The following is a 17,010-nucleotide window of genomic DNA, read 5'->3' on the forward strand; positions in this document are numbered from 1 at the left end:
TATGAGCTTGAAATTTAAGGAAAAGAAGAGGAATGAGGGGGAAATACAAATAAGTTTAGTTCACTTTTTTTGATATTTATTTTTGAGAGAGACAGAGCACACGTGAGCACCAAGTGTGGGAGGGGCCCAGAGAGAGGGACAGAAGATCTGAAGCAGGCTCCGCACTTAGAGCAGTGAGCCTGATGTGGGGCTCAAACTCATGAGCCATGAGATCATGAGCTGAGCCGAAGTCAGACACTCAACTGACTGAGTCACCCAGGCGCCCCTAATTCATATTTGTGAAGTCTTTGGAATCCACTTTCATAAAACCTCAATATCCTACAATTTAAGTAGTTATTAAAATTTCAGTTCAGGAAATTTCCTAGTCTTCCAACATTGCTTTCCCTTTACAGACATGAAACCCTGATCTCTGAGACCAAAGATCAGACTATTTCTCATCTGTTTTCCTTCTGGTGAAATCTGAAGCATTTGAAAATCCATCCAACATCTACAATGACACTCAGGCTTTTTCCTGATCATCATGACTTGAGAGATGAAGTCCGAACACCAGAAACAGTGGTCATAGCAATAGTCACTAGGATCATTCTGAATTTTAAGATTTTTATCTTTTTTTCTTCACTTATATTTCTAGCATAAAAATTTCCATGCCATTAAATTACCTACAAGCATGATAATGTTTAATAGCTGCATAATCTCCTAAGAAAATATAATTTCTTAACATTTTCTCTTTTTTGGACATTGAGGTTTCCAACTTTTAGTTGTTATAAACCACACTGCAGTGAAAAATTTTATCTTTTGGATTATTTCCTAAGCAAAACTCTCCCCCAAAAGGGCAATCATTAGTTTAAAAAGCATAAAAATGTTTTTAGTCCTCAATATGTGCTGTCAACTGATTTTCACCAATAGTGTGAGAGTACCTATTTCACTATACCCTCACCAGTCCTGGGTAGTCTTAAAATAGGGGGAAAATTGTGACTAAATTGATGGATGAAATGGTATCTAACTTTAACTTATTGGATCACTGAGGGGGTTCAATCCTTGCCCATTTTCCCCCCTTCATCTGTGAATTTGTTTCTCTTTTTAGATGTTAATGCTTTATTTGTTCAGGCTCTATAAAAATATAAATTTATCATCTGTCATCTTTATGGTGGATATTTTTCCTGGTTTTTGAAATTTGCCTTCAACATCTATTCACCACACATTTATCTAAGCCTCCCCAAGGTGCCAGGCACTTGTCAAGTATCAATGATGGAACAGTCACAGCCCTTGCCCTTAATGATCTCAGGGCTTAATAGGGGGAGGCAGGCAGGTGAGCCATGAGTGCAATAAGGCTTTCACAGTTTCCATTAGAATTGTGAACAGTCTCCAGTGGATGCACCAAAAGAGGTGAGCAGTCAATTCTACATGTGGGGGCCAGGAAAGGCTTCACAGAGGAGATGATTCTCAACTGAGTATTGATGCTCAATAAGTGAGTAGAGTAACAAAGGACAAGGTGGGAAAAGGCATTCCAGGCAGAGAGAACACGCACAAACAAGGCCAGAGAGCTGGTTGGTTAGGGGAACATCAGTAGTTGGGATGGACTAGGAAGTAAAATGTCAAGCAGGTCCTAAGGAACAAGGGGTTGGAGAGACCTCAGAGCTCACAATTTAAAAAGTTATAAGTAACTTGAGATGTTCGGCAAAGTCCAATTAAGCTTTTCCTTACTCCTCTTTTACATAATGAATAAACTAAGACAGTCCTTTCTGCAGGTTTTATTCTTATTTTAAGGTTTTATTATTACCTGTGTTTCCTTTGTTTCCATTTTGAACACTTTAATTTACTTGTTATATTTAACTGTTTAATCTGGAATTGACTTTGGTATATGATAGCAAGCCTCATCTGGATCTTTCTTTCAGTTTTAATGTTCAGCACATCTATATTGTTCATTAAGCTTCTTTCTATAACCTTATTTTGCCATTGAGTAGAAACAGGGAAAGCTGAATATCTAATAAGATGTATTCCCAGCCGGGGACAATAGGAAGGGAAACTAAAGAAATTTCACTGGGGTTTGCTGTGTTAAACATTATAGGTTCAACTCACAGCCACTCAGGATCCTGGCTCCCAGAGCACCACTGCTACTTTGTATTTATAGATGACACATTTCTAAGGAGCAAACGTGTTTCCACAGAGTAATTTATTCTCATGACAAGTGAAGGGGGGAGATGGAGGAAAAATATGTCACAGGCAGCTTGATTTATTTACTCCTCCCAGAAATTAGGTGGAGTCGCGTTTGTTTGTTTTGCACCCTGATGCTGGCTGAAAACTCAGTGGGCCTGGCATCTCTTCTCTGTACAGTATAGGCCAGATGCTGGGCTGACAGCAGAGAGCTGTGATTTGTTAGAAAGGCAAGCACAGATTGGTTCTCCAGTCCCTCAGATCTCCCTGTTCCTTCACGGCATTCTGAGGACCTGTCCACCAATCACGGGGCTGCTTACTGGAAAAAGCAACTGCTGGAGAGCGCTGGGAGTCCCTAGCAACACTCCGAGGCTTTTGAATCTGAGGGCGAAAGGCTGTGTTGTCAGCCGATAGTGGAGAAGAGCAGCACCTATGCCTCAGGAAGAAAAGGCTGTCAGGATGGACACTCCACATACTGAAGAACCCTTCGATAAGAAAGACAAAAAACCAGAAAAGCAGGAAGAGGAGATGGAGTTTAAGGAACTGGGCGGTCTGAGGGAGGCCTTGGCGAATCTCCGGGGACTGTCCGAGGAGGAGAAGAGCGAGAAGGCGATGCTTTGCTCCCGCATCCAAGAGCAGTCCCAGCTCATCTGCATCCTGAAGCGGAGGTCAGATGAGGCCCTGGAGCGCTGCCAGATCCTGGAGCTGCTCAACACAGAGCTGGAGGAGAAGAGGATGCTGGAGGCTGAGAAGCTGAAGGCCGTGAGCGAGCATGCCCAGAAGCTGGAAGAACGCTTTATGACCCTGGCAGCCAACCACGAGTTGATGATCCGCTTCAAGGATGAACACAAGAGCCAGAACGTCAAGCTCAGGGAGGAGAATGAGAAACTGAGGCTGGAGAATGACAGCCTCTTCAGCCAGGCTCTGAAGGACCAGGAGGCCAAAGTGCGCCAGCTCACCGCCCGGAGCGAGGCCCTCTCCAAGGAGCTGGAGACCCTGAAACAGAGGTGTACTCGGGATGCCCGCCAGGCACAAGCCAGAGAGAAAGAGCTGCTGGAGCTGCAGAGCCGGCAGGCCTGTGCCCACGCCAAGGAGACAGAGCAGCTGCACAGCCAGCTGCAGAGCCTCCAGCAGCAGCACCAGCAGATCGCGGAGCAGATGGCCGCGGCGGAGCAAGCTCACGGCAGCCTGAAGCAGGAGCTGCAGGCCAGACTGCAGACGGTCACTCGCGAGAAAGATGAGCTGCTGCAGCTGTCCATGGAAAGGGGCAGGGCGCTTCAGAGCAAGCAAGCGGAGATCCGCCAGCTTGAGGAGAAGCTGGAGACAGCAGATGTGGCCAGAAGGCATGCGCTACAGAGGTTTGAACAGGAGGCCGTGGCCGTGGACAGTAACTTGAGAGTACGAGAACTTCAGCGCAGGATCGATGGGATCCAGAAGGCCTATGATGAACTCAGGCTGCAGTCTGAAGCCTTCAAAAAGCACAGCCTGGGCCTTTTAAGCAAGGAGAGAGAACTCAACGCCAAACTCCGCCATCTCTTCCCATAGGAAGCTTCTGTTTCCTCTTTCCTCTAGTTTAGAATTGAAATATTTGTGCCTTAGCATTATGTGTATTATACTTTTAAGCACAATAGGAAGAAGAAAAGCTGCTTTACTATGATCTTGTGGTTATTACTATTGTAACGCTAACACTGATTTTCAGTCCTACCACCTAGAATACACAAGATTTACCTGACTTCTTTCTGTGCCTTTGAAATCCTCCAAAGTTTGCTATCATTATCTCTACCTTCCTCATAACCTATTCATTCTCAACCTCAGATATCTTCGTATATCCTAAGATTTTAAATTAGCAGCTCCTATGGGCTTAAGGGAATCTGAAATGCAATGAAATGTACTATGGTGAAAGTAATTTAGTATAGTTCCCCCTTGGAGATAGGTAGGCTTGTAGTCTCCCATAGTTTAAGTTATAAACTGTAACAGTTAATAGCATGATAATAGCATAGAGAGCTCGCAGAAAAAAGTGTCATATTTTGCAACTGGCCAAACAGTTGCTTGCTTCATCTGCTTTACAGCAGTATCCTTTTGATTTTATTTTACTTGCACTAGTTTGGAAAACAAAGATTGAAATCAGTAAGTTCTTTACCAAAGCAGGCAAACTTTATTACAGTCATTCTATATGAGCAATAAGATTCAAATAAGTGAAATCAACCAGTTTGTATTTTTCCTGGAAGCTGAGATCACATTCCATTTTCTTGGGTTTTTCCCTTAATGAAAACAGGATTTAGAGGTACAAGGTTGCAAATATCAGTAGTTTCCTTTAATATTACATAATGTGCTAACAGACAAAAGGCCCCAATTTAGGTAACATTCAGAGCAAACTGGGTACAATACATAAAGCAATGCAAAGTGATTGTTTTGTTTCTATTAGCATATTTCCTTGCAATTAACTTTTCCTTTAAAAAAAAAAAAAACATCTAGGGGCACTTGGGTAGCTCGGTTGAGTGTCTTACTCATGATTTCAGCTCAGGTCATGGTCTCCTGGTCTTGGGATCAAGCCCTGCATTGGGCTCCATGCTAGGTGTGAAGCCTGTTTAGGCTTCTCTCTCTCCCTCTCCCTCTCCCTCTCCCTCTCCCTCTCCCTCTCCCTCTCCCTCTCCCCAGCTCTCTCTCGCGCTCTCTCTCAAAAAAAAAAAAAAAAACAACACAAAAAACAACCAAACATCTAAACAAAATATATATATGTATACTTAACAGCATGTTTTAGGAATACCTAAATATGTAGATGCATACAAACATAATAGTTATTATATATATTTATAGAAAATTCTTAAAGAGGTAGTTATAAAAATATACTTAGTGCTTATATCCCTGTTTTTAGTTGATATAGAAACATTATTATGAATACCCCTCAAAATAGATTGTAATATGTCGACCTCAAAGGGCCGTGGACCTGGGAGGGGGCGGAGGAACTGAGAAAAAGAGAGGACAGTATAGCAAGGCACAGGAGACCCCAAGCCAACAGCCCAAGGCACTGAGGTTTATTGTAGATCTTCTTATATACGTTTTCAGGAAAAACAGATCAGCAATGATTAACAACAGAAGCTTAGCAAAGCATGTCAACAATGTACATCTGATTCATCTATCATATGTACTGCGTACTTGCGAATGAGAGCAGACTTGCAGATATGTATGTTCCGGTAAAAATCTTTACCATAGAAGCAAAGACAAAGAAGGGAGTGAATGCACTGTGTTATATACATCTGGCTTTCTTTAAGCAAAACATCCCTATCTGCATACTAAAGAACAGACCACATTTTCCAAGGGCAATTCACTCAAGTCCTTTCAGGTTATTTTTAACCTTATGATCTCCAGTTTTCTCAGAGATCTTGGACCCTGAATGAATATGGGCCTATGGTCATTATGGTGTTCTGTTTCCCACAGTAATATAGTATTTTTCTTACCTCACAGGGGCCAAGAGTCCCAAGAGTTACCTAATAATTTGGATTTATTAAAAAGTATTACTTGCTATCTTAAAAAAATTATTTTTTGAGAGAGAGCATGCGAGCAGGAGAGGGACAGAGAGAGAGGGAGAGAGAGAATCACAAGCAGGCTCCACACTGTCAGTTCAGAGCCTGATGCAGGGCTCAGATCTCACAAACCATGAGATCATGACCTGAGGCATGACCTGAGAATTAGATGCTTAACTAACTGAGCCATCCAGACGCCCCTTGGAATCTTTTTAATAAGCAATTTTCCAGTGTTACTTTACCTCAGGCAGTTTTTTAAACCTATTTTCTCATAGTCCTACTAAGATTGTGATATTAAATACAAATTCCAAGAAACCACATTGATGGCCTGAAAGGACTATTTACTTCTTACATATTACCAAGGATCAGAATATAGGAGCTAGTTTAATCATGGTTGTCACTGTTGAGCTCATACTATTTGTCATTGTGCTGAAGCCCTTTGGATGGCTGGCTTTATTTAATCCATAGGGCCTTTTGAGAAGGTAATTATGTTTATTTCTATTTCAAAAAAGAAAAAAACTGGGATTCAGTAATTTTCTCAAGGCAACTTGGTCCCTGTGGAAGCTGGGATTTTGATGACATACCCCATTGAACCCCATTGAACAATTTCTTGACTGTCCACTGAGTGCCAAATTCAGAGGTTAAGCACTTAGAATAAGCATGAAGAAATATCTTTTCTGCATTGGCAGAGCTCTCACACAGTCTAGTCTAGGCACATAAAGCAATTATATACACAAAACAAAGTAGTTATATATAGTGTGATGTATTTTCACAGGGGGTGTTATGAGATCACAGTGGGTAAAACACACACACACACACACACACACACACACACAGAGTAGCTAACTCTGCCTGGGGTTAAAGGTCAGGAAGGTAGAGAGGATTAATTGGCAGGGATAACCAACACAAGAGTTGACATGTAAGCTGGTTCTTAAATAACTAGTAGAATTTCATCTGTGGAGAAAAAGATTTGAGACAGCATGTAGAAAACCACAGAGGTTTTTAAAAAATGTGCAGGATATTTGGGGACATCATAAATAGTTGGGAAGAGGTTCAGAGAAGCATGTCTACGGATAAAACTGGAAGAGTAGGTTGTGGACAGAATACTGGGAGCCTAGAAAGCCAGGCAGACACCTTATATTGGGGGGGGGGGAAGAAAAGGGAGGAGGGGGCAAGCCTAGAAACATAGCCACAGAAGAGCCTTCCTCTTCCAGCCAGGTTTGGGTGGTTGTGGTTTGCAAGGGGCCTGGTGCGCATGTGCACCAGCACCCCTTCCTTTCTCCCACCAACACCCCCAATGTCTTTCAGTGAGTCCAAGGTCGGTCCACTTGGCTCAGCAGGCTCTGGGGTGGTGGTGTAGCTCACCCAAAGTTTTATGCTCAATGCTTGTGGAGAAGGCAGCTTCTGTGCAGAGGCAAGGTGGGTCTTGAAAACGAGGGAATCCTGGTGCTCCCATACTGAAGTGTGGTCTGTTGGAGGACTTAGCAGAGGGGACTCCCTTTGTGGTAGGGAAGGGTGTGTCTGGAAGAGTGCAGGGGTGGGTAAGGTAGGGGGACAGGGGCGTGTGTCCCCTAAAACATGGGCACAAAAGAAGGGCCTCAGGTGCCAGGGTCTGAGGACATTACTTTTCAAAGTCATGCTAAGGCATTTGTATTAGGTTGTATGATATGAAATCGGCACTTTGTGAGTCATCAATTATTAGATATTGACCGGTGACGTTGACTCTAATACCCTTTTGAAAGCTATTAAAAGGATAGTGGGTAATGAGAAGAGAAAGTCAAAGATGGATGCCTTGGAAAACTGATGGAAGAGCCTGATGTGGAAACCAAAGGTAAAAGAAATGTGGAAAAAATTAAAATTCCTTACAACTTACAGCCTATTGACAAGTACTTGGGACAGGCAGAATGAGCTTCCTGGAGGAACTGAACTGCCTCAATCTTAATACTTGGCTAAGGGCAAAAGGCAACCTTAGTTTGACATTATAGCCTGACCTCCAGGATCCTGCATATTTTCTGTATAAAAATCCCTTTGGAAACTTCCTTTATCTCTACACTACCACCACCAACCCTTCCCCCAAGATATATGTTAGCAATCCTCCTCTGAACATATGGCTCATTGATACACATCTGAAGGGTCTCATGATTAAGATTTTACTAGACAGTAGTAAATGACCTTATCCTAACAGTGGCTAGCCCCCTCAAGGTCCTGGAAACCTTGGCTTGCAAATTCCTTAGAGACTTACACTATCCTAACCCTCTCCCTACTTAAGAGTATATAGTCAGTCACTTCTCACAATCCCAGTGTAGCTCTTTCTGACCACAAGTCCTGTCCCTGTGCTTTACTAAACCACCTTTTTTGCACTGAAGATGTCTCAAGAATTCTTTCTTGACCATTCACTCCCGAACCCCAACATTTCACATCGATATGGAGCCCACAATACAGAATAGGAAAGAGGAATGTGAACTTATCATGTATCAAGTGGTTTTCATTTCAGCCACATACCAACTCATTCACTATTTTACAGATGAAAAAAGTGAGACTCAGGGAGGGTGACTTTCCCAAAGCCAAAGAGTTTTGCTGCGGGGGAGGGGGGGTGGTGCTGGAGCAGGAGAGAGGTTTGAACATAAGCCCCATCTGGCAGGGCCAGCTTCATGGCATGTCACTTGTATGGACTTCCACACTTGGTTTAACACTCTGCTGTTCCTGCCTTGAGATGCTTGATCATTGTGTGACAAGGGGCTCCACATTCTCCTTTTGTGCTGGGCTCTTCAAATTATGTAGCTGGGCTTGTTTTCTCGCTCAAAACCCCATGTTTTCTCCCACTATACAAACTACCTTCTAACCAGCCACAGAAAAGCATTGTTTTTTCCCCTCTGTGCTCCACACCACTTTGCATTCCACTCTCTCAGTGCTTATCTTGTGTGTAATCTGTGACCCACAGCCAGATCCGGGGATGAGCAACCAGATTAGTCATTGTGGTATGCTGATCTAGAAAATGATGCTTATCACTGGAACAAATTAAAAAAGTGAAGTGGCCACCTCCAAACTATGCCCATGAGGGTAAATTTTAAAAAACAAAATAGCTCAACTCCTTTCCAAGGCAGACCTACATCTCTAGTAAACTTTTCTGCAACATCCACAAGCAGTAACCCTAAAATGAAAGCAGAATAGAAATTCTAAAACCAAATAATGTATGAGTGATGCCCCATCGATAGTGTGATCTTTTGTGTTACCTATATTGAAAGCCCCTCAGTGTGCCTTTAAGAACTTGTCTAGTTAAAAACCAAACCAAACAAACATAAAAGAGAGCTAGAAAAGGAGACAGATTACAGAAAAGGTGAACTGACTGGGCTGATATTTTCACAAATACAGACTCTACTTCAATTAGTGAACATTAATTCAGGATAATTTGTTTCCAGTAAAGTATTAATAGAAGCTCTGTTTCTTCCTGGGGAACCTGGGTGGCTTAGTCAAGCGTACGACTTCAGCTCAGGTCATGATCTCACAGTCCATGAGTTCAAGCCCCGTGTCAGACTCTCGGCTGACAGCTTGGAGCCTGGAGCCTGCTTCGGATTCTGTGTCTCCCCCTGCCTCTGCCCCTCCCTTGCTCATGCTCTGTCTCCCTCTGTCTCTCAATAATAATAAACGTTAAAAAAAATTTTTTTTTTAAAATCTGTTTCTTCCCAGCTCCACTATATTAAACAGTTATTTAAAGAACGGTGTTTGAAGGAGTACCTGCCCAGGTGCTTGCTGTTCTATCCAGCCCTTGTTGACCCAGATACCTATGGATGGAGGGCGATGGGTGTTGGATAGGCCATCAACAATGCCTGCTGTACCACATCTACTTAGATTGACAGAGCCTTATCTGCAGGGAGTCTCTTTTTATCTTGGCCTCCTAAAAAAAAGTTGGAATTTAGGGGAAATGGCCAAGAATAGGCTTTTCTAATCATTTGTCCATCTTCCTGAGGACAAGCTGGATGTTATTTTCCAAAGGCTAAAAACATCTAATTAAATTTAAAGGCCTAGGGCTGTACAGATGAATCTCCCTACCTGATGTTGTTCTCTCCAAACCTTCTGTTTATCTCACTTGAAAAAACTTTCAAATTTTTTCTGTCCAAATTTTCCCTTGGACAGATCTCCCTGGTCATTCGTTACTTATTCAACTGACCACAGCAGCCCCCTACCTCAATCAATCACACTCCTCAGTTCTACAAAGGGATTAGTCTTAGCTATTTGCCAGACTGTGCCTATTTAATGCTCTAATCCACTCTTATTTGTACTAGTCTAAAATAATCTTCCCTTTCATGTTTGAGATTGTTCATTACAGCAGTGTTTGTAAGAGCAAAAGATTGGAAACAGCCTACATACCATAAATAAGGCACTGGTTAGACTGTGGGCCCTTCATTTTTTGGAATACATTGCAAGTGTAAAAAAAAGGGGGGGGGGAATTAAGCTCTTTATGTACTGATATGAAAATATCAGGTTACATGTAGGGAAAAAACAAACAGGGTGCAGAATACTATCTGTAGTATACTCTCTTCTGTAGAAACAGGGAGGTGAAGAGGGGAGTAAAAATGCAAACGTATTTACTCCCATCTGCTTAAATAAATATTGGAAATCAGAAATACTAATAAAAAATGGTTATTAGTGGTATGGAGGGTTGTGGGGACCAGAATCGTTAGGGATAGGACTGAGAAAGAAACTCCATGTACACTATTTTATATCATTGGAATTTTAAACCATCTGAGTGTATTACCTATTCAAAAAGGCAATAAAATTAAAACAAAGCATCTTGCACATAACTGTTTAACTTCTTAGTAAGCTCTATTTCTGTGTAGGTGACTCAAAAGCCTGCAGATTTTTCTTTCTCCAAGAATTAAGTAGACAAGACATATTTTATATAGAGCCAAATATGGCCTGACAGATCTAGGTCAGGCCATTCGGCTGAAAGCTGCTGCTTTCACAAATGTTCAACAACATACGGCTAATGACAATTTCTTTTTCTATTCTGAATGCCTCCTAAAGCTTACTATTTCTCTCCTGAATTTAAAGATTTGAATGTATTAACTTTTCTCATGGATTTTCATATGTCTGTGTGAGACGTGAATTTTTTTTGAGAGAGCAAGCCTGAGAGCAAGTGGGGGAGGGGCAGAGAGCGAGGGAGAAGGAGAATCCCAAGCAGGCTCTCATCTGCCAGCTCGATCCCACGAACCGCGAGATCATGACCTAAGCCCAAATCAAGAGTTGGATGCTTAGCCGACTGCGCCATTCAGGAGCCCTGAGATATGAATTTTAGATTTTAGAAAGCCTATTTTCTCATATTAAATTTTTTAGGCTTTGGATGTTGGTGTTGGTTTTGCCCTAACAGACAAACAAAAGATGGTAGAGGTAGAGCAGGCCAAGCCGTTCTGACCTTTCCAGTTGAGTAAGTTATTCATCTAATGCACCCTATTAATTTAACAAATATTTGAGAGCCTTTTGTTGGCCAGGTACTGTGCTAAGTACAGAGACACAATGTGAGCAAGACAGGGACCTTATCCTCACAGAATTTGCCTCCTAGTGGGTGAGGAAAATGCTCTAGGATAGGATGACATTGGAGTGCACAGCAGAGCTTTGCAACATAATACCGAGGGGGTTAAGGACAGGTTTTCCTAGAAGTGGCATTTAAACTAAAGCCTGTTGAATGTGTAAGAATTGCCCAAGAGAAGAGAAGAGGAAAACATGAGAATCCAGTAGCTTGGCAGCCTTCATAATACCTCATATTCCTGGTAAGAAAGTGCCTTTCCCAGTACCCACACCATCCAGGGCTGCAGAATAAGCAGTCATAGTAGGTTCTAGTAAGAGACCCTGTGGCCAGATTAACCCCATTACTCACATCCGTGTTTACCTCCGTCACTGTCAGAGGTCTGAGCCTTGATAATCTGGCTCAGTCCTCCCCCCACAACCATCCCCACTCAAATCCTTCTACTAGGACCTTTGGAAACCTAGATCTATGATCAGCAAAATACCAAGGTATTAGTGCAGTGAGTGAAGTACCAAGGTATTAGTGCAGTACGAGTGCACTGGCATCAGACTGCCTGGATTCAAGTGCAGTCACTTACTGGGGGACCTCAGATTAGGTCTTAACTGGATGCAGAGGAAACCAGAGAGCTAAAACTTCCAGTGTGTGAGAGATATGAAGAGAAGATGGCCTGAAATTCACATTGGTGTAATCATATAGAGAAAAGAATTATCCAAATCTAGAAAACTGCTTCTTAAATGAATATCCTTAATAGACAATATTCCAAGGAGAAATTGAACCATAACAAAATCTTAGTACATTTCATTTATTAGTTTTGTGGCTGGTTGTAATATTGGTGTTATTCTAAAACTATTATATTTTAAAACTATTTTTAACTATATCACATATATATGACATATGTATATATGTTTTGTGTATGAGACAGAGAATGAGAGAGACACTAAAGGAAAGATAATTATGTTAGTGTGGGGACAAAGTTAGGGACAAGACTTTCAATGTATAAACTAAGATATTAAAAAGTAAAGTAAAGCAGTTAATGTTAAATTCAAATTGAAAATATCAGTCTAAATCTATGACAGTTTTTCTTTAAAAAACATACACATGTTCTTCGGGTGCCTGGATGCCTCAATCAGTTAAGTGTCTGAATTTGGCTCAGGTCATGATCCTGTGGTTTGTGGGTTCGAGCCCTGCATCTGGTTCTGTGCTGACAGCTCAGAACCTGGAGCCTGCTTTGGATTTTGTGTCTCCCTCTCTCTCTGCCCTTCCCCTGCTTGTGCTCTCTCTCTCTCTCTCTCACAAAAAAAAAAAAAAAAAAAAAAAAGACAACATATGCCCTAGCTCTGTCAACTGAGAAGCCTAAATTCAATGACAATTTGGTAGTAACGAATATCCCTCAGGCCCAATCTGTGGCCTCCAAAAACTATTTTCCACTAAAATGCAGAAGGAATTGTTGGAGAAATGGCTAATTCCAGAACTAGAGTTGGAAATGTATACAATGAACTTGAGGCAGTTAGTTGTGTCAGAAAGCAAATAAAGTGTCAAAGACTAACACAGCTCTCTTTAAAAAGACAGGAGAGCCAGGCTGGAGAGGTTCCCAGTGGCTAAAGATGAGTAATTTGAGAACAAAAATAACTGCAATTGAGTGAAACACACTGAACATTTTAAAATCTATGAGTTCATTATGATACACCAAAAAAGGCAAACAATAACAATAATGAAAACAACAACAAAACTCAGTGGTCATTAACTGAAAAGTGGCTATTAAAAGGAATTAATTGGTTGTTTATCCTGCTTTTCCAATTTTCTGTATTTCAGGGTAAAAAAAATGGCCCATATGTGACAAACTAACAGAATTGAGAATTAAATTAAATTAAATTAAATTAATTGAGAACTAAAGGAATAAGAGCATTTTAAAAATCATTATTTTATAACTCCTAGTGAAATAATTTTTTCAAACACTGATCATCATTAGATGAAACTATTAGGAGAAAGGTTAATGGAGAATTTTACAATGGAACAGGAATGAGAGTGTCACCATTTGAAAACATCCATCCATCTTAGCTTCACTAAAAACAGGAAAGCTAAACATTGTGTACTTCCCATATGATGCATTATGAAGAGTAGCGTCTTCTAGGAAGTATTCTGGCCATAAATGTTGAACCTTAAATGAACTAAGCCCTGAAAACCAATTTCCCACTTGCAGGATGTATGGGTCTAATGGGAAAAGTAAAATGGCACCACAAGAAAGCAGACAAATCTAGAATATTCACTTGCAGTCAGAAATGCTTTCTTGGGAGGAGGACAAAGGAACGGAAATACAGCGAGCACACTAGGAATTGCACGTAATCCCTGCAAATACACAGTGCTTGTAAACAAATCCTACAGTGCCTAAACACTGCCAGTCCGGAGTCTTCAGTTTACACTCAGCCATAATATCCTTTCATGGTCTTACTACTCTTTACAGATTATACTTCGCGGGTAAATAGGCAAACTAGATTAAAATGAGCATTCTGGCCTCTGTAGCACTGTTATCCTTCTGCTGTATCCGCTCAGCAATACCCCAACCCTGACTCACCTGCATTCCCTGCCACCTCTGCTCCAATCCTCCTCTATAGAAAATCCAACAAACATTATGTATTGGTGCTGAAGCACCACAAAGCCACGGTCTTTGTAGAGGATTTAAGAGACTGGTAATCGTCATCTACTTCAGTCCCTCTTTTAATGCGCTTTTTCCTAAATTACAAAAAGTGGAGAAACTGAAACAAACAAACAAAAATACAAAGCAAACTATATTTGCCAGATTTCTCTGCAGTATTTTTTGGAAGATGCAAATAAGGCAGGGGCCCTTTCCCTTCTTTGGCTATTGTTGCTGCCAAGCATATTCTCAGAAACACGGGCTTTTTCTGCAACAGCATTCTTATATGCATTCACTAGTTTTATGGGATATGGTAGCCAGCCCCCAAGATAGCACTAATGATTCTTGTCTCCTAGTATTCACTTTCTTGTGTAGTCCCCTTTCACAGTGAATAAGGTCTGACGGTGTGACCAGTAGAATACTACAGAAGTGATTGTGTGTAACTTCTGAGGCTAGGTCATAAAAGACATTGCTGCTGCTTCCTTGGTGTCTTGGATCATTCACTCTGGGGGAAGCCAGCTACCATGTAGCATAGACATTCACACAGCCTGTGGAGAGGCCCACATGGAAGGGGAACAGAGGCTTCCCCAAGCCATCTTGGAGGTGGATCTCTAGCTCCAGTCAAGCCTGCAGATGACTGCATTCTCAGCCAAAATCTGATTGAATTCGATGAGAATTCCAGAGCCAGACTACATGACCAAAGCACTTGAAATTTTCCGACCAACAGAAACTTTAAGAGATAATAAATGTTTATTGTGGGTTTAAGCCATAACAATAAGCAAATATTTATTATTTATTGTTGTTTTTAGAGTTTGAAGAACTTGCTGGGCCCAATAGATAATACATGGGGTTGAGAGTTTGGGCAGTGGTAGTACTCTTGGAGCCAAATTCCAGTTTTTTATTTTAACACTTTCCCAATTAGGGCAGAGATCTCTTTTGGGCCTGTTGGGCCACATTGTACTGAGAGGCATTCTTGATCACCCAGCCTAGTGCCCATTCCTCCAGTCCTTCCAATGACTTTATAAGCACACATTCTCTGTATTACAAACTTTTCTGCTTAAAATAGCCAGATTGCTTTCTGTTTCCTGAACTTTAGCTTAACCTAATCAAAATACCCATCTGAAATCAACCAGAGACATTCCTGTGAAAGTCAGAAATAAGACAAGGAAGTTGGCTTATCAACAGTATTATTTAACATCAAAGTGGAAGCACTATTTTATTATTAGTCAAGATAATGAAAAAAAATTATTGCAAAAGAGAAGGCAAAATTATCATTATATACCATAAGATGATATAATTGTCTACTAGAAAAATTTGAATGAATAAGCTGAAAATAAAAACTATTAAGAAAGTCTAGTGGGATAGTCAGTAAAAAATTTAACAAAAAAGATCAAAAGCTTTCCCACATAGCAATTTAGAAAATATAAAAGAAGAAATAACCTAGTCCAGTGACAAAAAAAAATACATAAGATAACTTGAAAAAATTAATAAATTTAATGCAATTTCCATGAAAACTCCAGGTCTTTTTGAACTTGGAAAATTTTATAAAGTTATCTGGTAGAATAAATATTCAAATATAGATAGAAAATTCTGAGAAAGTAAGACCAGCAAAGAAGGACTTGCCCTATGAGTTATTAGAAAACATTGTAAAAAACAGTGATTTGAGGGCATCTGGGTCACTCAGTTGGTTAAGCATCTGACTTTTGATTTTGGCTCAGGTCATGATCTCATTGAACCCTGTGACGGGCTCTGTGCTAACAGTACACAGCCTGCTTGGGATTCTCTCTTTCCCCTTTCTCTGCCTCTCTCCCACTCATGCTCTCTATTTCAAAATAAATAAATAAGCATTTTAAAAAATTGAGTGGTTTTTCTCTCAGAATGGTTATACTGACAAATGGAACTGAAGAAAAAGACCAGAGATAGACCCAACTATACACAAGAATTTAATATGTGGCAGGTATTCTGGGAAATCTGTGGAGCAAGTCTGCATTGTTCAATAAATTGTATTGTGGCAAATAACTTTTTGAAGAATTATATTCCTATATCATAATTTATACAAGAACAAATTCCATTTGTAACTAGATGAAATAAATAATCATATTGTGAAAAACTTTTAGTAAAATGTGAATTGAAGTAATTAAGAAGTATTATTTAGGCTAATAAAGCCTTATTAGCCTTAAAACCAAAGCCAGAAACCATGAAGAACACTTTGATAGACTATTTAAAAATTATAGCAAAACAAGCAATTTCACTTCTTCTCTCCCCAAATGTATGTTCAACTGAGGAACAAAATCGGGACATATATAGGAAATAAAGGTACATTATCCTTGTAATGCAAAGAATTCATATAAATCAAGAAGGAAAAAGACAAATACTTTTTCCCACTGCAAAGAAAAATGAGCTCAGAGGTGAACAGGTTGTTCACATTACACGTCAAGTGGTCATGTGAAAAACATTCAGCCCTCTAATAATCAAAGAAACACAAATTGACACAAAAGATGCCAATTTTTATTTTTGGATTGGCCATTTTAAAAAGAACAAGTCCACTGTCTTTGAGTGAATAGGACTAACTACTGTTGCACATCATTGGTGAGAGATACCTTTCTGTAGGTAATGAAGATCTCTGTATAAAAATGGTATCTAAAAATTCTGCTTTCAAGAATTTATCCAAAGAACGCTCTAAGTGAACAAAGATACTTGTACAATATTATCATGTGGTTTATGATAGTGAAAAAGTCAATGCAACCTAAGTGTTATAGAAACTGGTTGAGGGGCGCCTGGGTGGCTTGGTCGGTTAAGCGTCTGACTTCGGCTCAGGTCATGATCTCACGGTCTGTGAGTTCGAGCCCCGCGTCAGGCTCTGTGCTGACAGCACAGAGCCTGGAGCCTGTTTCGGATTCTGTGTCTCCCTCTCTCTCTGCCCCTCCCCTGTTCATGCTCTGTCTCTCTCTGTCTCAAAAATAAATAAACGTTAAAAAAAAAAATTAAAAAAAAAAAGAAACTGGTTGAATAAGTTGGAAAGTTCATGTAATGGCATTCTAGACAGTCATCAGAAATAAGCACGTGGCCGGTGGGGGGGGGGGGGGTGGTGGCACCTGGGTGGCTCAGTTGGTTGAGCATGTTCAGCTCAGGTCATGATCTCACAGTTCATGAGTTTGAGCCCCACATGGGGCTCT

General features: G+C 40.7%; 1 protein-coding gene across 1 annotated transcript; it reads left to right on the forward strand.

Annotated features, from left to right (window-relative positions):
• Positions 1-2,399: 2,399 nt before the first annotated feature.
• CCDC89 (coiled-coil domain containing 89) lies at positions 2,400-3,886 on the forward strand. The gene has a single exon (XM_042905208.1). It carries the CDS (start codon positions 2,587-2,589, stop codon positions 3,697-3,699), a length of 1,113 nt encoding a protein of 370 aa, XP_042761142.1. The 5' UTR covers positions 2,400-2,586; the 3' UTR covers positions 3,700-3,886.
• The last annotated feature ends 13,124 nt before the right edge of the window (positions 3,887-17,010 follow it).

Source organism: Panthera leo, chromosome D1 (genome assembly GCF_018350215.1).
Source record: "Panthera leo isolate Ple1 chromosome D1, P.leo_Ple1_pat1.1, whole genome shotgun sequence".
Lineage (NCBI taxonomy): Eukaryota > Metazoa > Chordata > Mammalia > Carnivora > Felidae > Panthera > Panthera leo.